We start from the raw sequence: 23,231 nt of genomic DNA, 5'->3' as shown, positions 1-23,231 counted from the left end.
TGATGAGATGGATCATTGCAGGCTGCATTCCCTCTCCAAGCAGAAGTGGAACTTACCCAGCACAGCACAAGTAATACTTGGGCTCCAGTTAGATTTTGTTCATGTGATCTGCATTGCAGCCTCAGGGAACGGGACCTCCTACACGTGCAGTAACTTATTGCTGGTATAAATATAAAATATAAAGATGCAATCACCTTTAAATAACAACATTTTCCATTGAAAGTTTGGCCTGGTTGCACTTCTTTCAGGTAAACGAGGTCTGCTCCACTAATAGTCTTCAAATTTACCTTTTGGTGGTTAAAGTTATCACGGCTTTAAAAAAAAATGCAGAATCCTTTGTTTTTTCAGGTTGCTGCATAAATGCAAAGCACGCAGGGCTAGATTTCAAATGACAAATGGTTTAGGGAAGCGAAACAGACTTCAGCAAAGACAGCTCAGACTCAGTTGTTTCAGTGCCTCTGAGAGAACCAAGTCACAGGGCAGCTTTTGGTTGTTCCCGGGCCTTTGCCCCCCGTCTGACTTCTTTTGTCTTCAGTTCGTACCTTCTGTCAGAGTTTCCCATGTTGGTTGTCCTCTGAAAGTCTAAACTGGCTGCAGTCTGTTCCATCCCAGGGCTCTGGAGCTCTCTCCCTCTCCAGTGTTTCAGAATGTAACACACAGCTCAGCAAACCCCACGGGCAAAGTACAGCCCAGCTCCACGGGGCTGGGGCTGCTCTCTGGGACCAGCCTGGGAAGCCTGCATTAAAATTTCCAGATAACTGTATTAAACCTTATTCTCCAAAACTTGACAGGGATGGAGCGACCTGTGCTGCCTAAAAGTCTTAGGATAAAGTGTTCTCTGTGCTGGAACACGGCAGGAGCCACGTGCAGCAGGCACTGGTTGCTCAGAGGCTCCTGTTGTCACTGTACACCACATCCCAGTAGGTGCAAAACCAGAAGCCTTGTGTTAAGCCCAGTTTTAGGGGGCAAAGTGTAACAAAACGTGTAACATCCGCTATTTTTATTCCAGGTTCAGGGGAGAACATAAAAGGAGAGGGTTTGAAGGGTGTTTTTTGTCTGGTTTTAGTTTTGTGGTTAGTTTTGTTAAATGGTGGTGCTTCTTCAGGCTGGGTTCTGTATCTGTTCAGTCAGCAGGGATGGCCCAGGGCTTCCCTTAACTGAGTAAGGGTTTGCAGTAACTGAATGAAATAAGGGACAGCCCCTTCAGAGAAAGTACAAGTGGTCACCCCAAGTGTCACAAAAATAGAAAACAATTGCTGTAGCAAAAGACTGAGAAATTTTGCAGGCTGAAGACAGGAAATTGTAACACTAAGGTGCTCACCCTTACCTGTGCATTTCTTGGAAGTTTTAATTATGCAATCCCAGAAAATTATGCAGTTCTATGTGGTGAATTGTGAATGCAGCTGTTTCCCATGAACCTTCTGCCTGCATTGCTCTGCTTCAGTAGCATATCTTCAATAAGTATGGCCTCTTTAGTCTCACCTTTTCTCTTTTCCACTGGATGGTTTATGTAATTTATGCGTATTTAGTGCTTGGTGACAGTTGGAACTGGGATTCATTTAGGCAAGAAGACAATAAAGAAAGCAGAGAGCTGATTGTGGATCCTCCCATGTCTGCTGCACAGGTTAGAGGAGACCTCCAGCAACACAGTGTCAGACTGATGTGAGCTGAGGGATCCTGCCCAGCTGTGCAGGCAGAGCCACTCTAGGCATGTTTTCATCTGCTTCAAGGAAAAGGGAGCTTGGGAATTTGAGAAGCAAATAACCTGCAATATATACACATAATACATGTACATGAGAAGCAAATCACCTCCCGAGAGGCAAGTAACCTGCAGTAGTGTCCCAGCTCAGGGCCTGTGAGCAGGGAGCACTGACAAGATCCCACACCTGCACTGAGTGCCTTCAGGTTACATTTGCTGCCTTGGTTGCCTTGCCAGCTCCTGGGGACCTGTTTTTTTCAGGTTTGTCTTGGTAAGCACTGGAGCTGCATACTTTATGAAGAAATGAAAATGGAAATTTTCATTTGACTTGAAGTGCTGAAACTTTTCAGTGGAAAACCAAAAAGCACAAGGCTTATGATATAATTACAGAAGTTGTTAGAAGTAGTGTACTCCAAAACTTTTACTTAAATTCTGCCCACACGCTACAGAAGTGTTAAAAAAACTGCATCAGATCCTCAGGGATCTGCAGTCCTTGCTCATTCATCATCAGCTCATCTGACTTGCACCCTGTAGCTAAATTTAATCCCAGTCCTTCATGTTCTGTCATGAAGGACAGAAATGTTGTTTGCTTGTTGTTAATGTAAATCTTCTTTATTATAACACAGAGAAATATTGAAAGGGTTGGTTGCTCAGCAGGTTTCTTGTGGTGCTACCAGCTGAATCCATATGTGCTGTGTTGGCAATATCTTTTTTTGATGGCTGGAGTTTGAATGGTTTATTTAATGTGAAGGACTAACTCAAGTATGGGGTGTTAATACTTTCTATAATTGCTTGGTGTACTTCCTGGCTTCTATCTAACTATATTAGTTGGATATTTGGCAATTAACATACTTTTTATGTGAATCATGGAGTGTAGGAGAAGAGTGGAATGGGGTCTTTATGTAGGACCTGAGTACATTATTTTTATGGCCTATGTCTTTATTATGTGTGGGAAAATGCTGGTTCAAAAGACTTCCATTGGTCCTTTACCTTCCAGAACTTTTAATATGTTTTACTTTAGGATGTAGAATTTTAACAAGGAACTTGAGATAAAAATCTGGCAGCCAACCATACTTCACTGAGAAATCCTTTCAATATTCCTTCTCTTCAAGACTTTCCTAATTTGCAAGTGCCCCAGTTCTGCCATGGGAGCTACCTGAGAACATGACCAGTGCTCAGGCTGCCAGAACAAAGACTGGTGGGATCACAGGGAGCAAAACCTTTGCAGGGCCAGAGGAGATTAGCAGTGGCAGATATGACAGTCAGGATCTTTTTAAGATGAACTCCAGCTGGGCTCACTCTCCACACACAGAACACGTTAAGCATTTGAAACCCAGAATGAGCAAAGGTAGGAAAAAGTGAGATGGCCATTCCCAAAACTGGAAACCTCTAGCATTTCTGTTTTTTGGTAATGTTTAATGAGAATGGAATTGTGATGCAGTGTGAGTAATTAATACACAGAGTCTCTTAAGTCATGCTTAGAGAAATGGAGCTTGTGGGAGAGGCAGCATGTACTGGTATCCTTCCGTTGCATTGGAGGAACAGAGGGAATTTTATAGGATTGACAACATAGTAATTTTCTTTTTTTTTATTTTTTAACTTAGTTTTGTTTGGATATCTGATGTTCAGCCGGGATCACAAGCTAGAAGTAAAATGTACTTAGTTGTTAAATTGCAATTCCTTGTTTCCTTCCAGAAATTCTGAAACCCTCTTTCCTAGAACTCTCTGGATTCCATGGTTTTAAGACCCAATTTAAGACCCAAAGTCTTACATTTAAAAGGCCACTGTAGCAAAAGTGACATGGAGAAGCAAACTTGAGCATCAGGACAGAACCATATGCAGGATGAGACAAGAAAGCCTCCCTCATCTCATCTTGGAGGAGACAGGGACTATTCACCTGCCATTCCCCCCAACACTGTTAAATTTATATAACTTGCAACTGCACTTACACTGTGCCATTCTCCCCAGAATCTGCATGATTCTTTTTCCAGGTGAGGCAGTACTGCCCCACCACCCACGAGCATCCTCTGCCCATGTTCCCTGGATTCTTCCCCTCGTCTCCTCTCTCATGCTGAGTTCCCTGGCAGAGACCCTCCTGCTGAGCTTTACCCAGCAGCACAACTCCCTTGCCAGCTCGAAGTTCCCACCTTGTATTAAAGTTCATTTCTTTCCTGTCCCTCTGTGTCACAGGATCCCTCTTTTCCTCAGCCACACACTTGCTCCTCTCCCTTTGTGCTCCTCAGTAGCTCCATTTCTTCCAAGCCCCGGGTGTTGCATTCAAATGAGGGTACATTTCTGGGTGGCTTGTATTTTGGGAAGTAGCTGTTTCTCCCAGCTGTGATTCCTGACTATGATCCCATTCTTGTGAAATGCTCCTGGAACTTCTTAGCACAAGATTCGATCTAAAAATAAGGCATGTTTTCTAGCAAAACAAAACCCAAACACAACCAGGTTGCTTTAAAATGCTGTAAAAAATAGTTTACCAGGATTTTTGTAGCTCTTAGGATCCCTTTTTTAGTGAAATGTAAAAAGCTTGCCTACATGAGAACCAGAAGTAAATGTAAAAATGCCACCTAGACTTCCCAGCTAACAGTCAGTCTTGAAGATAACATTTTTCCAAACCTGAAAACCTAGAATTTTATTTTTTTTTCAAATCTGAAAGGAGAAAAGTTCCTGCCAGCCATTCTCACCACAGTAGAAGTGACCTGATTTTCAACTTCCATTTAAGCTGGTGGGTATTGCAAGAATTTTATAACTTTGAAAAGTTATTGCCTGTTACTGAAATGCCTATATATGTGTTTAAATACCTGTTTTAAGGCACTCTGGTTAGAAAAGATTGGCCTTAAGCAATATAAGCAGATGACCAGTTTCCTAGTTCCTTCTTGTGCCTTGGCACAGGAAAGGAAAACACTTCCTCTTCCTTCTGAGGGCCCCAGACTTCCTGTGCCATCTATTTATACAATTGTTGTAATGAACCCCAAGTTAACCACTTCCTCTCCTGGCTTAGCATAGGCTTCACATCTTTTAAATCTCTTTTTACTTTATGTCTTTACACTCCATTTGCGACTTCTCCTAAAGGTGTGTTCAGAGCTGCTCCTCACCAAACCCACGTTTGGAGCGTCTTTGTCGAGGTGTTCTCTTGGCCAGGTGGCAAAGGAAGATTGGGTTGTCTCAGCCATACAAAAACCTGTTGAAAAGTCCAGGTAGTTGAATTTGGAAAGGGGATCCCAAGATTTAACCAAAGACTAGTGATTAAAGGCTTTAATCGTGCCTGCTCTCACGAAATGAACAGCCTGGAAGTCTATTCAGCAGGAAGACAAGAGCAAGTTGTAGCTAGTGGTGTTCAGCCATTGTACAGTGAGCATACAGAGGATTGGAGGGATTGATAATTGGAAGGACCTGCAGAACTGAGGGCAGGGTCTGGAGGACAGGAGACACCAAGACATCTTTGGGGAAAGGGGGCTCACAGCCAAAAGGGCTGGAGTCCGAAGTGGGAGATCTGAAAATTGTGGTTTGGGATGCAGCTGAAACGGCTGGGCTGGTCACGGTCAGCTTTAGCTGTCTCCTTCAAGGATACAGCAGGATATGAATAAAGGCAGCTGGCAGACGTGCAGAGAGATTCTCGTGGTTCCAGGATTAGGGGTGGCAGAAGGCCTTGCAGGTCTCCCCCCAGCATTCCCGTTTCCCCAGCAGAAGCAGGATTGGATGCTGGCTGTGAGGATTGCCTGGGTACCCTGCACTGCAGCGCTTCCAGAGACATGGACACACTCTCTGTGTAGCCCAACTTTACTGTCTCTGCCTGGCAAAGCTGCCTGAGCTCTATCTTAACCTCCCCCACCTCTGCTGTCCCTCGGGGACTTGCAGCACATCTGGTTGCCATCTTCTTTAGAAGAGAATTTAAAACTTGTAAGACTGCTGCTGTGCCATCTCCAGGCTGTCCCTTTGCCAGACCATACCAGTCCCTTTCTTCTGAGCTTTCCTTGCAAATCCCATTTTCCAGCTCTTCAGTTTTCCTTGGAATTTTTCCTCGGGTTTCTGTGTGGTATTTTTACATGTTCCATAAGAATTGGTGCCCCGAGCTGCACAGAACAGTCCAGCTAAAGTCTTATGGCAGGAAGTACGGTAGAGAAGTTTCTTTTTGCATCTTGTATGACACTCCCATTAACAGATCTTAGAGGGACTTGTGCTTCAGATGCAGCTTCCCACTGTAAAATTGCTTCTCACTGTCTGATTCACTATTCCACAGATTCCTTTGTACAATCCTGCTGGTTTGTGGGCTGTTCCCTAAATTGAATCTGTTCACTAGGTGTTCCCTTTCCGTGTGTTGTGGCTGCCATCAGCACAAAGCTGAGGTACCAGCAGGGATGCTGGAGGAATCCCCCTGGAACTGGGCCTGCCCTCCACACCACTCTGGTGTCCCGGGAGACCTGGGAGCACATTTCTGGGATGTGGGGTGTTGCCATGGAGATGACACTTGCCATCCACATTTATAATGACCTCTGTAATTAAAACAAGATCTGTGCTGTGATAGCCCCAAGGAAATAGTTACTTACTGGAGGCAGGCAGGGGGGCGGGAAGTGGATTTCATTGTTGGCTCTGCTGGGGTGGCTCCAGCTCCCCCTCCACTGCCCCATCCTGCTCTGCTTTGCTCGCTGGGCCTGTTCTGCCTCTGCTTCCTGGCTCAAAATCGAGAACAAGTTTGTGTAAAGTTTAGGCTGTGTTCTTCAGGACGTTTATTCAGTGTTCCCTCAATCCAGTTTTTGGAAATGTGCTCTGCAACTACCTGCGAACTGACTCAATGCCACTATTTTACTATCCACCACCACTTTTCCTTCCCACCTCTAAGCCTTTGCCACAGGTTCAAGTGTGAAGAAAGCAGATGTCCCTGCTTTCCTTGCTTGCTGGCAGAGACCAGCCTTCAGGTGGGTCATCCAGCAACCCGAGCTCTGGCAGCAACATTACTGAACCAGGTTTTCTGTGTTCAGCTGATGCTACTCAGGCATCACCCCTGCAGAGCTGGCTGGGAACACCCCACAGCCTGGATGATGGTCCTACTGCTCTGTAGGCTGGGAGCAAAATGCTGGGCTGTTGGATTTGGAGGGGCTCAGTGGCACGGGTGGTATCCGAGCACCTTGTGGTCGTGTGTCAAACAATGCGACTGTCATCTCTCATGCAGGCTTTGTTCCCATCCCTTCCCCAAGGGGAGAAGCAAGTGCAACAGGGTCTTGCTTTTACTGTTCTCTCTCCCATTTCAAGCGATGTGCAGTTTTTGCTGTGCCTCTCTGCAGAGGGAGGCAGTGCAAGGCAGAGTGCCGTGCTCTCTTTGGGGGAGTGGGGAAATCTGGGGGGTGCTTGGAGCCGGGAGGAGCTCGTTTCATAGAGCAGGCAAAAGGCAGAGAGGATTGCTGGGTACTGCTTTGTGCTGGAGGGGCGCAGCCCTTCCCGCACACTTCCTCTGTGAGGTCCCTGCAAATAATAATGCAGAAGAAAATGAGTGAGAATAATCCAGCAATTTTGCTTTCAGACTCTCACGATGGCCAAGCTGATGTGTAGCGAGGCGGTGCCGCCGCTGTGGCCTTTGTGGTGTGGGGAAGGACCTCGAGCTCCCCCACCCCACTGAGCGGGTGTTGAGGAGGTTTGAGGTTCCCCATCCTTCCCTCTCTGCTTGGTCATGGCTGGTCAGAGCTCCTGACCCTGCTGGTTCCCCATTTTCTTATTGCAGCTCTCGCTGTCTCTGTGCAGTTGCTCGGGACATAGGCTCAGTTCTTTGCTGAGTTCCGTCTCAAAATACGAAATGCAGTCCTTTATTTTGCTTGTGCCATGGAGAGTTGGTCCTTTTTATCCTGAGTGGACTTGGGGAAGGTGGGCTTTCAGAGGAGCTGGCTCTGCTGGGTTGGAGGTTGCCTCTCTTTGGGAAGGAGTATCTGGGTACAAGATGCATGCAGATCCCAGCTCCTCGACATGGCCACAAATTCCAGTTACCCTTGAGAGAGGAGATGGTGAGCTTCATCAAGAAAGGTGGCTGGAGGTGGTGGGCCAAGCTGGCAGGGTAGAAAAGGTGCATAGCAGCAGGGCCTCTCTGCTCATGTGTGCACCCAGCCAGCCTGCTCGAGAGCTGGGGCCTGTGGGGGATTTGGGCTGCACCACAGGCTTGGGTCCACTCCTGAAATGCAAGGAGTTAGAGGAAGGAGGCCTGTTGCAAAATGCTCCTTCTTCTGGTTACCACAGAGACCAGCACAGTTTCAGAGACTGAACTATCCTTGGTAGCAAAAAGTGCTAACTCAGCCTTTCCTCCCACTTCCATCAGGGCTCTGTCTGGCCTTAGAAGAGCCGTGCAGGGCACGGCGGCTTCTTGCAGGTGCCCTGGGAAAGCAGGAGGTGAGGGGCAGGACAAGGCAGTGTTGGGAGGGATGCTGTGCAGCGGCGAGATGGGGTGTTGTGGGGACAGTCACCAGTCAGGGGAGATCTGGGGAAGCAGGCAGACAGGGAGGTAGTGAAGGAAAGTGAAGTAGGAGTGTGAAGACGACTTTGGAAAGAGAGGGAGCAGAGTAGGCTGCAGTAATTCAAGAGGTGAGAGAGAGCCCCGATGGCAAAGTTTTCCTCCTACAAGGACGCACGTGACAAACCCTGACCCTGCTTACCCTTGGTGTTGTTTAGGGTATGTGTGTGCTCTGATGGGGCTGATGCCTTTTGCTGGGTGCCCTTTGGGGTAGCTTAGGGCAAAGCAAACCATCACAAGCCTTGTCCCTCATGAGCTCCAGCCCATCTACAAGTGCTGTAGGTGGACAGAAGGCAGCCCAGGCAGGTTAATCAGGAGGATGAAGTGTGGGTGACCCTGCCATGGGCTGGGCATGGGTGCTGCCATCCCCCTGTCAGTGCTGCCAGCAGTGCACAGGGCACACCTGCCTAAATAACACAAAAGTGGGCATTTGGGAGCACAGGAAGGTGCTGCAGGGGAGGGGAACAGAGAACTGGCTGAACTATTCCAGGTCTATTCCAGCTGGGAACTTCAGGATCCTTTGCTGTGACAGATTAGAGCAAAGTGCTGTTTCTGCCTTGATGATCTTCCCTGATTCCCACTTGGCAACAAGAAGCAGAAAAATCTGGGAGGAACCAGACACTACTTGCATTAATTGGTGTAAATGAGAAGTCATTCTGATTGTGCTGAGTCTGTGCCACTCTAGCAGAGCAGGATTTGGCCTGTGCTTGTACAGTCATGTGAAGTTTTAACCAGCAATTTGTTTCAACTCCTCTGGACTCACCAAAATATAATCCAGTATTTGCCCAGGCATTGCTTTCATGGTTTTTTTTCCCATCTTGCTAAAGGCAGGAGCATTTCTGTGTGAGACAGAAAAGGAGTCTGTACAGGCAGAGCTCTCAGAAACATCATTCACATTTGTTATGAAATGTGTCTTCCTGAGCCTTTAAAGACAAGCAGATGTAGTTAAAAATGAAAGGTGTTTTTGATGGCAGACCTGAGGGCACTGACAGCTTCAAAGACTGAAAGCACTGTCCTAATTTCTGGCCTGAGATTTTATTTATTCCTTAGGAAAAATTTAAAAGAAATCTTGTTGCTGCTAGGACTCACCACAGACATTTCTCTGGGTTCCCCTCGCTGTAGTCTTTGCTTGCATTACTCCTGTTTAATCTCTTGGGTTTGCTACATTTGTCTTTTAAACAAAAAAGGCGAACACAAATGGCAAGTAAATAAGCTTGTTCAAGTTTGTATTAAAACTCTGTGTGTCTTAATTTCTACAGGCAATAATTGCAATCCCAAAATAAATTTAAATACCCTGCCTTTTAGTCAGAAGCAGAATGTCCAAAGTGTGGCTGTGCAAGAAGTTACTTCAAACTGGAGACAAAGCTTTAAAGTCACAGTTGAAGTTCAGCTGACTCAGTGTCAGGCCTGGCACGTTCCGTCCTCCCCGGACCCTGAGCCTCAGCCCCCTAAACCTCATCCCAGCATTCCTGTACAGGATTGTACCATGTTTCATTTGAGCCTAGTTCTGAACCTTTGGCACCTGAAGGGATCCAAATGTCTGCATCGAGCCACGTTTATCTTACAATTTCTCAGAAAATTCTTCCTGAATACCATGACATATAACACAGTCCAGGGGTTTTGTTCTCAGTAAAGGAGGGAATGCAAAGATTAATCCAGGAGAATTCCTTGTTTTTAAAGTCTTCCTTTGCTGTGAAGCCAAGCACGCTGAGTCCAGCGAGAGAGCTCTTGCACTTGGCTTCAGTGAATCTTTGAGGTTGGTGTTTGTGCTGACTCTGGCTTGAACTGTGAGCGTATCTGTTTCTGTTTGTGCTGCAGGAGCTGTTCTGCTCAGCCTGTGCTCACATGGGCAGCGAGAGCAGGGCTGGCTCTCTCTGGACAGCACTAGTGGCTTTCTCCTCTCTCTGTGACTTTATACTCTGTGTTTCTGGCTAGGAAATCCCAGACTGTGACTGCCTCTGTGTTTTGTTTCAGGCATCAGAGGGTGTTCCTGTGAAGTTTTTCGAGAACTTGGAGGAACTGATAGAATTTTACAAGAAGGAGAACATGGGTCTGATATGGCACCTCAAATATCCAGTGCCACGGGAAGAGGAGGAGGCTGCAGATGAACTAGAGGAGGATGCTGGTAAGAGACCTGTGGGGTGATTTGGTGATGCAGACCCTTGACTCTCATCCTGAGACTAGAGATCTACAGTGCAGGCAGGGGACCAGAGCATAAAATGGAGCAGAGCATGGAGAGGCCTGAGCTGGCAGGACACTGAGTTGTGTGGTACTGGAGCATCAGTTTAGCTCACCTGAGGGAATACACTGAGACTCTCTGTAGAGTTATACTCTGTCTGGTGTGGGGGGTGGCTAATCTTGTTCCTCCCTGGTCTCAAGCTGGTTTATGTCCAGCCGTCTCCCCTGCCTCTGCAGCCCTCTCCCTGCACTGCACCCGTGGGGCCCTGTCACAGCAGAGATGGGCCCCCAGGACTTGGAGCTCTTCTCTCTGCAGTGCCACTCACCTGCAGCTGCCAAGAGTCTGGGGTCCTCTGAAACTCAAGCCTCCTCAATTGCTCTGACCTAGGGGGCATTTCTGACAGTCAGAACCCGAGGGCACAGATCCAGCAGTGGCAGACTGTCTGTGTACAGAGGCAGATGTAAGATGAAGAGATATGATTGGCATCACCCCAACTATTTTATATGAAATGTCATGTGTGTTCCTGACACTCACTGGTCTTGGATTGTTCCTTGGATTTTGCCTGGATCATCCCTTGGATCTGTCATTGTTCTCCTGAGCCCCAGGGGAAGGTCATGCCCACAGAGCCATCCTTCCTGTTCTTTCTGACGTCTGTCTGGAAACGATGAGCACTACAATAAAATTGTCTGAAGGACACAGTCCCTGGGACAGAGGGACAGGCCTGTGCACTACAGCAGATCAACGTGTCTGTGTGCATTTATGTAACCCAATGCATATCTGACAGGAGCTGGAAGACTTTGGTTTGCCATCCTCCTGAGGGAACTGAACAACATTTTGCAAAGCTGCTCAGGAAAGATGTTCCTGGTTTTTGGCCAGCTGCACTGAGTCTCCAGGGCGGGGGAGGCAACCACAGCAAAAATAATACAGAGAGAGGCAAGCAGCAGGGAATGAAGTTCTAGCCAAGACTAAGAGCCTTCAGATGGAGAGAGATTAGCACAGGGGCTGGGCTGCTCGTGTACAGAGTTGGATTTTGTTAGGGCACTTTGGTGCCACGGTGCTGGAGCCATGTAGGGCCTACAGATGTCTGGCCATCTTAGATGTGGAACTGCAGAGGTGGAAGATGAGCACCCTGCAGATGCACCCCCCAGCTGTGCCATGGCTCAGTGCTTTGGTGGCTCTGTGAATCACAGCACTGCCCACTAGTAGTGGATAAGTCCTGGGGATCTTTTTGTAATGCAAATTCCACCATTAGGAAACAACCAACCAAAACCTCACAACTCAAATGGCTACACATGACAGGTGTGCCAAAGTGTTGGAGCAATTGGTATGAAAAGAGAGGTAATCATGTCTGGGATCAATGGAGATGAACCCACTCTTCTCCCAGGAGAGGGAGGTGTGTTGAGCAGCAGGATGACAGAGCAGGAAACCCCTTTGTTCTTCCAGCCCAGGACACAAGGTGGGATATTCAGCCCCTCTGCTGGATCATGGGGTCTATTTTCTCCATCTATATTTCCTTAGTTTAGCTGCTCACTTCTTTCCATTACCAGTTTCTGGTGGTCTTTCTATTACACCCCTCCATCCCTTCTGCCCCAGTAGCAGATCCCCATGATAACGGGAATGATATGGGTGAAGAACATCTGTGTTTTGTAAAGTGCTTGGAGTGTATATTCAACTTCATTGCTGTGCAGATGGGATGGCCAGGCTGGCTCGGACGGGGTTGCACTGCCAGGCACAGGCAGGTGCTGTCTGCACGAGAGGGCCGAGCCCAGCAGCTCATCCCTCTGGTCTCACAGCACTGACACCCCTGGGAGCAGGGCCAGGGCAGTGCTGAGCCCTGGGCTGGCCAGCTCTGACATCAGAGGCCCTCAGAAGGGGTGGCTGCAGGGACTGTGGGGCTCTGCCCTGCCCGGGCTGAGGGGGCTGAGGTCCGATGGCCGTACTGTGATGACTGTGCCTTTCCCTTCTTCCTCTCCAGACCTGGTGCCCACGCCTCCCCTCCTGCCCCCACGCAACATCCTCATGGCACTGCCGGGTGGTGACACAAAGGAGGTCTCCTCTCTCCCTGAAAACTCCAGAGTGGCAGATATTAATAAACTGTCCCTTTCCGAGACACTACTCCAGCGCCTGCAGTACCAGGATACAAGCAGGTGAGGATGGCAAGTCCCAGGGCTGCAGGACCAGCCTTCAGCCCAGCCCTGTGCTCTCTGGGCCTCTGTGTTTGGGACAAATGGGAACATATTTGATTGAATGAAATTACTCCTCATTTATACTACTGGTGACAGTGCATTGGCTGCTCTGTCCAGCTGTCATCTAGGAAAAACACTTTTCTGAAGTATTAAAATTTAAATTATTAAAAGATTAAAAGACTTTCTCCACTGAGGTATAGCTTTCTAATATAAAGGATGGTATATTAGCCATATGCCCAAACTACACATTGTATTGGGAAGCACCAGCCAGTCTTCAGAAGGAATAAACTTGCGTGTGGATTTCCAGGTGCTCAGATTTACTGATCTGCCCCAGCTATGGGTCTGACTCACACTGTCCCACACGCTGTGTCAAATCTGGACGTGCACTGAAGCCTTACAGGAAGCCACATGACATTTAATGACCAGATCTGCAAAGTGTAAAAATAAAACAAAAATACCATCAGAAGACACGTCTGTTGGCAGGGCAGTGGGAGGCTGTGAGCAAACAGCGGTCGTGTGCCGCAGCACAGGTTGTGTTGTGGTGGCCCAGCAGCAGCTGACTGAGAGAAACCCAGTTTTGTTCAGCTGCCTCCACCATTTCATCTGCATCATCACGAGCAGCCAGCTGGGACTTTCTGCACTTGTCAGGGCACGAGACAGCACAGCACCTACAGTCTGCCTGGTTCACCCTTCCCTGAGGTGCTGGAGTCCGAGCACCACGGAGACAGGGAGGAGGGGAGCACCCTGTACAGCTCTGTGGTCTCAGCCCCCCTAAGATTGTTTTGGATTGCTTGGAATAAAACCTTCAAAGTGGAACTTGGTGAGGTGAAAGGCAGTCTTCCTCTCCCCAGAGCTCCTGAGCTGCTGACACTGGTGATCTCACAGCAGCCTGGCTTCACCTACCGAGGCTGATGATGCCACCATGGCTTTGGCAAAGCCAGGCATCAAAAGACTTGCCGTGGCGTGGCAGCTCAGGAGTCACAGAGGGTTTGGGGTGGGGAAGGAGGGCGAGGAGAAGGTGTCAGCAGTGGCAGGGGATCCATCGTCCGGTTCTGAGAATTGCATGTTCACACTGAAATCCAAGGCAAACTGCTCCCCACCTGTGTGTGCTGGCAGTGGGAAGTGCAGAAAAATAAGAAAGCTGTTTGATTATTGAGAGTAGAGAGAAGAGCTGGCTTTTGACCTTACCGTTTCTTCACAGTGTCTCTGACGAGCATCTTAAACTCATCCAGGATTACCTGCGAGTTCACATCATCAGTGACTTCGAGATGGTGCAGACTGGCTCAAGCAATCTTCCTCAGCTGAAGAAACTACTTACAGTTCTTTGCAAAGGACTCTTCAGGTAACTAGAAGCTGGTTTGCAAAGGACAATGCTGTAACACTGTAGTCTAACACAGGTTCCATGTGCATGCATTCAGAACCCGCATTTCTGGCATAGGAAATTGGCTTGCCCTCAAAACCAGGATATTTAGATCTCATGACCCGTGATTCTGCTCCAAAGATATGAAATCTATATAAAAGACAGTGACAAGGAAGTTTCCTTGTAGGTGGTTTCAGTCAGTGGAATATTGTATTTTATGCTTTGTTTAGAAAAAACAAAACAAAAAATGCACTAACCGATTAACTGTATAATTTGGTAACGCATAAATCACACCCACAGAATTGTCAAGCACAAGTAATTTATGGAAACAAGCACATATTGGTCTATAACTAGGTTTTAAACACTGATTTTCCTTCCCACTAATGCACTATGAACTTGGAGTGATTCCACTGATGTTGGTGAAGTCCAGCTCAAATGAAAAAAGGAACAAGCCTAGACTCTAGACTCTACAAATTTTACCTTTCCTATTTATAGACCTTCCATGTCCCAAAGAGAAAAACTCCAACAGGGAAGTAAAACCTTGCAGAGCTCTGTCTTTCTCTGGTGGAAGGAGGTGATTCCCCCCTTGCAGCCCACCCTTGTGCAGAGATCCTGCAGCACATGAGGGCACATCACTCCTACCCATGGCTTGCAATCCCCTTCTCTCTGGTGCATTAGCAGTGAGGCTGCTGGTGCTGCTGCCCTGCTCTTGCTCCCCTAGAAGCCAGGTGCCCACAGCCAGGCCCCTGGGAGGATGAGGACAGGCTGTGTGAAGAGCTGTCCCTCTGCACCCTGCCTGGGGGTTCTGCTGCTCTCCCCCACAGAAGGGGAGACCCAGGTGGCTGGCTAAGAATAAACCTGAACAATGGAAACTAAAATCAAATGAGCTCACAAGTGAGAGTCCTGTGTTACTGAAACACCTCCAGTGCTGCTGTTCTGAGGATATTCATCCATTTCCAGCTTCTTATTCTGCTTCAGCTTAGCTGGGTTTCACAACCCTACTCCTCATAAATGCATGTGGAATGGCAAGGAAAGAGGTGCAACAGGTCTGTAATTCCTTCAACTGCCAGGGCACCTTTTACATTCCCAGATTTTCTGTAGGAGTTTTGGGGACTGGACTTTGTGAAGTGACATCCTATATCTGTGCCCTTTGCAGTTTGGGTGTTACCCACAGACAGGTGCAGGACCCATTTCTGACCAAGGAGCTCAAGCACAGCTGGGCCACAGCAGACCAGAGTGTGAAGCTTGTGAGCTCTTTAATCCCTGATGAGTTAAGCAAGGACTGGACCCAGCGTGCATCAGAGACTGGGAAAGCTGGTTTAACTCTGCTGGAAGCTGCTGCTACCTCCTAGAGCCAGCTGTGGCCAAGGGGTCAGGACAGCCATGGCACATCTCCTTATCAGAGCCTGGGGGACAATGGAGCAGCCACTCTTGTACTCAAAATGGAAGAAAAGAGACTTGTAAGGCTGATGGGTACCTTTGAGAGCCATTTGGTGCTAAAAGCAATTGGCATACAAGGAGTTCCTTGGCCAGGGGAATCCTCCAGCAGCTGGACAGCTGACTCATGGAGAGCAGGGACTACTCGTGTGAATGGATTTGTTCAGCTTTAAGTGAAAAACACCAGTAGTGACCTATTCAATCTGCTACTGTCCAAAGCCATCATTTGGTCATCAATTGCTGCTCTGCATGTTCTTGTTTATTCTCCCTCACTGGATAATTTGCACAGAGAGCTTTTAAGGCAGTTTTTCAAGCACTTGTGACACCAGCACTTGTGCCACTGCATGTGGCTTCTGACACTTCAATGAAGATCAATAAATGTGTTTATACTGTCAAGAAAAGAAAACAAAAGGAGTTACAAGTGCCATTAAAACCACCCTGTGGTTTTGGTGAGTTTGATCACACTTATCCCACAGGTTGCACTGTAAGCTGAGGGCAGTTTTCCCATGAGAAATCACTTCTGAGTTACTTCAAACAGCTGCTGCTGTGTGTTTTCAAGAGACAGGCCTGCACGGCCTGCACTTCTGGTCACAGTAAATATCCTTTCATTCTTCCCAAACTGAACTTGGCCCAGTGCTCCTGCAACTGCATGCAGTCTCCTGGGGTTTGGTTCCATGGCTGCAGAAATCAGTGGGAGTCTTGGCTTTGGGGCCAGAGGCATTTGCAGTGACACTGGCCCTAGGGGATCCAGAGCTGAATAGTGGTGTTGGAGGACTAAGATTAGCAGAACCAGACTCCTACAAGTGCCTTGTACTTCTCTGTGCCCCATGGTTCTTTCAGATTGAAATTTCACACATGAATGCTTAATTTAGGCCACTAATCATCCACGGTTCAACACCCAGACAAATATCTGATCTTTCGACAGCGATACTTTCACTTTGGAGCACTTTCCCCAGCAAACAGGGAATAAAATCCAGTCCATTCAGAAGTGAGGGAAATCATTAATATCCAGCGTTGACTAGACACAATGCAAGCATGCCAGCCCTGCTCCCCAGCACTGCCTTCCTGCTGACCTGTGCTCCCTGGCTGCTCTTTCCGTGATGAGTCTCGTCATTATCGCCGCAGCTCCTGTGCCAAACTCACAGGCAGCGTTTGACAAATGAGCATCCTGTGCAATCTAATGGGGAACTGCTCAGGGAACCTCATTGTTACCAACAGCTCTGCTCAGGATGAAAGGCTGGCCCTTCCACCCTCCTGCTGGGCTCGGACCCTCTTTGTCATGGGAGATGAAATATCTAAGAATTAGTTTCCTCTTTGCACGCTGTCCCCAGCACTGTCCCCAGCACTGTCCCCAGCAGCCTGTGTCAGCCTCAGCAGCTACACAGGACCTGTGTTGAGCCCAGCTGCTCCCACCCCTGCAGAGTTCAGAGGCACCAAACTGCACTGGGCTGTGAGACATTTGAGTGCACTTTGATCTGTGAGCTGGCATAGTTGGGTTGATGCTGGTTTTACACTCAGGTCCTCAGGTTTGGCCAAGTCTGGGGTATCTTTCTGGGGAGAAAGTTAGAATCTCCAGAACAAACCCCAAGGAACAGCCATGCAAGGCAAAATCACTGCCTGAGTCACCTGCCTTGTTGGCAGTGTCACTACAGAGCTGAGAAATGCTCCCATCACCCTCCCAGCAGCTCGGAGGGCACGTGGCGAGGGCAGGCCCAGTGTGACCGTGTGCCCACAGTCTCTGCTGTGCAGCTTTGTCCCAGTGTTCACCAACCCAGGGACCCTTAGAGCCAGAGCCTCAGACCTCTGCTGTGTCTCTGTCCCCAGTGAGGCCTCTAGGACTCTGCCATCCCTGGAATCCATCCAGAAGGTGTTTGAGCAGCAGCTGCACCCCGGTGTCCACCAGCGCTCCCAGGTAAGGGGGCTGGGGGGCAGGAGGGGAGGAGGGGGCAGTGTGGCTGGAGCAGGGAGGGGGGGGAATCAGGTGCCACCTCTGTTCTCACTGCCTGGCTGCAGGGCAGGGGGCACACAGTGACTTATATCCCACAGTTCCACATAGCCCCTTATGCCTGCCCCCCTTTCTGCCCCAGAGGAAAGTGCCACCAGCTGCCTGAGGACTCCACCTCCCCACCCTCCCTCAGCTTGTGGGCTGGGACTGCACACTTCTTTTTCCATAAACTTCACTCCAGGATGTTTCACTGCCAAATCCTTCCTTCTCCCAAGCCCACTTAAGTCCCAATGACCTTCCTCTCCCTGCCAGAAAGCGAAAAGTCCAGGACTTGTGTATGTTGAGCCCCCGAGCTGGTCATGCAAACCTGCCCCCCAGCAGCAAGGTGACTCCCTTGCATGGCCAGCTGCCTCTAACTTATGGAAAAGGTTTTCAGATTTGTCCTTCCATGCTCCCATACTCCTGCATGTTCAGCCACACTCCATGCTCTTGTGCTGCCCATTACAGGTCAGAGTGGCAGAGGTACAGGTGGTGCTCCTTGCTCTGTGTGTGGGGTGTTCCTGGGGCTGCACTCCAGGCCATGCTCCAGGGGTTTGGAAATCATCCACTTCTCTTTTTGTTACTGTGCTGTGGTTTCAGATGCTTGGTGAAGCAAGTCCAGTCAATATTGTATTGAAGCTCAACCAGCTGATTTCTTTGCTGTCTTCTATTGAAGAAAAGGTAGAGTTCTAAAGCTGTTTTATGTTGTCTTTCTGTCGTCTTTTGCCTCTAGTTATGTTTCTTGTTCATCATCAGTGCAGTCCTCTGCTACACTAAGATTAGATTACTCTGATCTCATCGCTGTCAATGTAATGCAGAATCACCAAAGGCAATAAATTACACATAAATTCTTTTACAGGTGAAAACACTGTTGATTGAAGGTCCTGATTCAACACACCGGCGCTCCCTTATTCCCCCTGTCACTTTTGAGGTAAATGTACTTCTCTAACGATGCTGATCATAATGTGGAAGGACAGTAACACAGATTTATGTTGGTATCTCAGTTCCTGGGAGCTTTGCTGTGCTGCCACAGAGATAACAGCTATTCTTGGATGCTGTTTAGCACCATGCAAAAGCTTAAGAAATGTCTAGTGAGATTGGCATAATGATATGTGTCCAGGAATTCAGGGGAGTGTTGCATTTGTAATAAGTGTTACTGAAGCGTAGATCGCTCACAAGAAACCTCTCTGTTTTCCAACAGGTGAAAGCTGACTCCCTAGGGATTTTCTCAAAAATACAACTCAAGGTTGATGTGGAAATGGGAAAACTGATTATCAAGAGATCTAAGGATGGTCCAGAAGACAAGTTTTATACCCACAAGAAAAGTAAGATGCTTAAGGTCACAGATGCTGGACTAGACTCTGGGTCTCTGGGATGATGGGGAGGGGGTTCCCTTTGGCTCCGCTTGGGACAAGGTTTGGCCCAGAGGGCAGGGATTTCTCTAGGTCCTGGGTGTTGTGCAAGGCTCTAGTCAGGCCAGACAGAGACCAGGGAGTCACAACTGGGATAACCAGCATTCACAAATTGTTTTAGACCCTGCTTTCTGGTCTAAATGAAGACACTAGTATCAGGACTACAAGGGAGCAGGTTTTGGTAGAAGATTCCCCACAGAGCTGGTTGCAATAGACCCATTTTTCTACTGAAAAGCAATGTCACTTGAAGAAAGACATTCTGCAGGAACATACTGACTTCTCTGATGATTTTCGATGGTAAAAAGCCAAACACTCAGTTTCAGTAACATTTTTCAGTGAATTTCCCTTGATTTTTTTGGTATGTAAATCAGTATGTGCCCTGATGAGCAATGCAGCTTGGTCTGTGAAGGCCCAATTCAAACAACTTCCCTTTTTTTTCTGTTGTGTTTCTGGACAGGCAGCCCACTGAGACTGAGCCAAACAGATTTATCAGAGAGCAAACGATGCCCTTGGGCTCTCTCCTGCTAGAAAATCAACCTGTTGCTGGCAGAGATTGAAAAGATGAGCTTTCATATATGGCTTTCTCCACCTGGTGTTCATAGTTACTTAGCTGCTATTTTAGATGGGGAGAAATCACCTTTGCCACCAAATGAGGTTTTACATCCTCTTTCGCAGATGGGGAAGGAATATATGTAGGCTGGCTCGGAATACAGGGGGATTGCCTGCAGGAGGCCAAGGCTTCACTTCACACTGCAGGGCTTGGGATGGACAAGATCTCCAGGTAGAATGAGCTTTGGAGGTCCTTTCCCTTTGAGTCCCAATCTGTTCCTATAGAGAGCAGGATTAAGCCACATTAAAATGCAGATCTGTGGAGCAAAGTGGGTCCTGGTGATAAGAGACCACATAAATCCCGAGCCTGTGAGCAAAGCCCTGCTTGTCCTGGGGGGATCTTCCTCTCAGTGGCTGCAGCTCATGACACCCAGCCTTTGTTCAGTCTTGCAGCTTATCAAGTCCCAGAAGCTCCCAAACAAACTGGTGATTGTGCTGGAAACAGAAAAGGAAAAAACACAGCGGAAGGAATATGTTTTTTCTGATTCCAAGGTACGTACACGGTGCTCCCTTCCTGCCAGCCTGGAGCAGGTACCTGGGGGGAGTGGCACATGGGGCACTCCTTGGCAGAAAGAGGAGCTGCTGAAGGATGGTGCTTGGCTTTGCAAAAAATAAATTTCTCCTTTGTTCTGGAAACATCCAGAAAATGAACAGGTGTGTGTAAAGGGAGGTACTGGAGAGCCATACTCGGGGCTGTCACTGGGGCAGGAGGACAGTGAGGAGAGGCAAGAACTCTGTGATGGCAGCTGCAAAAAGGCTCATGTAGACAAACAAGAGGGAAGAAGAGACTTCTGACCAGATCAACACTTGTTAGAGCAATGCACAGGCTAAGTGCCTAAAAAAGCACCACAGGAAAGACAGCCTCTTGGAAGGTTTCAGGATGGTGGAGGAGTAATCTGCCCTTCAAGTGTGCTGGGAATTTCCTGGTTCAGCTAGTTTGTCAGGAGGTTGTGTTGGAGGAGTTAAGCATCTCATTAATTGTCTCTGCTCCTCCCTGTCTAGAAGAGAGAAGGGTTCTGTCAGCTTCTGCAGCAGATGAAGAATAAACACTCAGAGCAACCAGAGCCTGATATGATCACCATCTTCATTGGGACCTGGAATATGGGTATGGGCTCTCCTCTGACATGGGTGTTCCTTCAGACACTTGCCAAAATGTGTGCTCAGCTGCCGGGGTGAGCTCCAGACACTGTGTGTGTTCCGTGGCTGATCTGCACACCAGAGCTGTCTCACTGGCACAGGGGAAGAGCTGAGATCTAGACTTATTCCTGCATGTGGTTTGACACTTCTCGTGGCTCCAGCCGAAGGGCCATGAAGTTGTCCCTGATGGGTACTGAAGGATTCTTCCAGTGCCAGGGAACTGTGGCTGGCACAAAGCTGGTGCAGCAGTGTACGTCATCCTCCACCTTGCAGGCAGGACAGGAGCAGCTCCACCACCTGCCTGTCAGCTGCTCTGACCCTGACTAGGATGGGTCGTGTCCAGCCTGGGAAGAGAGCTGAGGGTCTGCAATATTTAGAGGAGGGGACAAGGTGTAGGTGAGGACAGTGGGATTTAAGTTCTTTCTCCCATTTTGGGAGAAAAGCCTGGTTCAGCTGTTGTGAGCTGAGCTGTCTTTGCTTGGTCATGCTTAAGGAGTGAGGTGGAGGCAGTGGCAGGCCAGGAGCAGTACAGCTCCCTGCCTTTACCCTTGGCTAGCCTTGGCTTTGGTAAGCTGATGAAACAGAGCAAAGTGGCCAAAGCAGAGTCACTCCTTCATTGGTGACTCAGGTGGGGATAACATCTTTGTCATCTTAGGAGAGTGTGATACGAAACTGAGGTGTGGTGGAGTCAATGTGAAGGCTGTCATTTCTGTCCCCACGTGTTATCTGCATCCTGGGTTTGACAGGACACACTCTGATTTCCTTTGGTGTTGGATTTGTTAATAAAAGGTGCAGCACCTCCCCCAAAGAAGATCACCTCCTGGTTCCTCTCCAAGGGGCAGGGGAAGACCCGTGATGACACTGCTGACTACATTCCTCATGACATCTATGTGATTGGCACCCAGGAGGATCCCCAAGGGGAGAAGGAATGGCTGGAGACACTGAGGCAATCTCTGCAGGAAATCACCAGTATCAGCTTCAAAGTGGTGAGGGGTTATTCCAGTTATTGCACGTAACTTAGGCATATGAGGAGAGTACATGTTGTTCAAATAAAAGAAATAGGAATAAGTGGGATTTTGCCTACATCTCCTCCCCTTCCCTCATTGGGTTTGGATGAGGGAGAGTGAACTGACTGTGTGGAGATCCTCCCCTGGAGCTGTCCAGATGGGCACATTGCCATGGACAGTGACCCCCCCACTGGCAAAGCAGGGACCCTGCCAGGCTGAGAGCAAGGGCAGAGGCTGAGAACTTGACTCAGGTGGTGCTGGTGTTTGACCTTAAAAAAGGAGGAGACTGTAAAACCTCCTGAGCCAGCTGCAGCCAAGATCTTGCCCTAGGCTATTGCACTTTCAAGGTACACTGCCACAGTCATGAAATAAACTGAAACTTAATAAGACCAGGTTTGGACATTCATGAGTTTCAGTGATGTCAAGAAACAAATCTAAGCATATCTGGAAAGCCACGGGACTTCTAACTCTCATGGTGATCAGGAAACTATCTTGTGCAAGCAAGGTAATCCAAAGTTCAACTAGAAAAAAGCACCAGAAAATAGCGAGGTCCTTCCTCCCACCTTTAATTAAAATGATTGCAAACATATCCTGAGCACAGGAAGAAAATCTGTGTAGGAGAAGGACTACAGAAGGAGTTGGAAGGCTGCAGCTATACTGCACCTCCGCAGGGATGTACAGATGTGTAACCTCTAACCTTCCCATCCCTGCAGATAGCTATCCATACCCTCTGGAACATCAGGATAGTGGTCCTGGCCAAGCCAGAACACGAGAACCGCATCAGCCACATCTGCACAGACAACGTGAAGACGGGCATCGCAAACACCCTGGGTGAGGAGCAGCTCTGGTCCCATCCAGGGGTCTGGGATCTGTCCGTGCCAAACGTTCCTTGACATGGAACAGCTCTTCCTCCACAAGACTCCTGGGACAACATTTATGTGGCACCAGTGGTACTAAAGTTGTATCCCAATAGCACTGATTACATCTTACTCTGTAAGAGAGGAAATCTATTTGTGTGTGTACACAGCACACACATATATGTTTATATTCCCAGCAAACACTTTTGACTGGCTATTGGGTTGCTCTTTCTTGGGTTTCACTGGGAAAATGCACTTCTTTTCTTTCAACTAAGTTTTTTTAGCATCCTTAATAAATTTGTTGCCACAATCTGTGCTGCATGTACTAATTCTTTCTCTGCATGTACTAATTCTTTCTGTGCTGATTAAGTCAAGTTATTTCTCTTCTCCATCCTCCACTTAACTTAAGACATGCTTGGTGCGTTATTATCTTTGCTAGACTCAGCCTGGAGGTGGATTGATTTCTTGACATTTTTGGCTTATCTTTTTCCAGGTAATAAAGGAGCAGTGGGGGTGTCATTCATGTTTAATGGAACCTCCTTTGGGTTTGTTAACAGCCATTTGACTTCGGGAAGTGAAAAGAAACACAGGTAAGATACATCCTCCCCTTTAAAAAATGGCTGTTGACCCAGGGTGAAATTCTCTGGGCCATGTTTGGAAGGAGGGCTCACTAGACAGACACAAGCATATTTTCCTGACCATAAAAGAATAGTTAATGTCTCTGGGGAAGGCATTTGAACAAGGGACTTCTGCTATGTGTCCATGGGTGCAGGGAAAACAGCCAGCAAAATGATTTCAGAGCTGAGTGTAAATGTCTCACACAACACTTGCGTGACCTGCTATGCAAGCCCAGTGCACAAGGAAA

General features: G+C 48.1%; 1 protein-coding gene across 2 annotated transcripts in view; it reads left to right on the top strand.

The window, feature by feature from the left end:
• INPP5D (inositol polyphosphate-5-phosphatase D) overlaps positions 1-23,231 on the top strand; it is a 52,765-nt gene that overhangs the window by 16,623 nt on the left and 12,911 nt on the right. Inside the window, exons 4-15 of one of the 2 annotated variants that reach the window (XM_027703855.1) lie at positions 10,173-10,323; positions 12,353-12,524; positions 13,765-13,905; positions 17,185-17,272; positions 17,945-18,025; positions 18,204-18,275; positions 18,546-18,669; positions 19,751-19,857; positions 20,368-20,470; positions 21,292-21,488; positions 22,223-22,340; positions 22,860-22,956. In XM_027703855.1, coding sequence (XP_027559656.1) covers positions 10,173-10,323; positions 12,353-12,524; positions 13,765-13,905; positions 17,185-17,272; positions 17,945-18,025; positions 18,204-18,275; positions 18,546-18,669; positions 19,751-19,857; positions 20,368-20,470; positions 21,292-21,488; positions 22,223-22,340; positions 22,860-22,956 — 1,451 coding nt within the window. Of the gene's footprint in view, positions 1-10,172; positions 10,324-12,352; positions 12,525-13,263; positions 13,384-13,764; positions 13,906-17,184; positions 17,273-17,944; positions 18,026-18,203; positions 18,276-18,545; positions 18,670-19,750; positions 19,858-20,367; positions 20,471-21,291; positions 21,489-22,222; positions 22,341-22,859; positions 22,957-23,231 lie in introns of those variants that run through there. The other variant, XM_027703856.1, reaches the window with a different exon arrangement.

Source organism: Neopelma chrysocephalum, unplaced genomic scaffold (genome assembly GCF_003984885.1).
Source record: "Neopelma chrysocephalum unplaced genomic scaffold, ASM398488v2 Primary Assembly neopelma1_252, whole genome shotgun sequence".
In the NCBI taxonomy this organism is placed as follows: Eukaryota; Metazoa; Chordata; class Aves; order Passeriformes; family Pipridae; genus Neopelma; species Neopelma chrysocephalum.
This window is presented reverse-complemented; position numbering and strand designations above follow the sequence as displayed.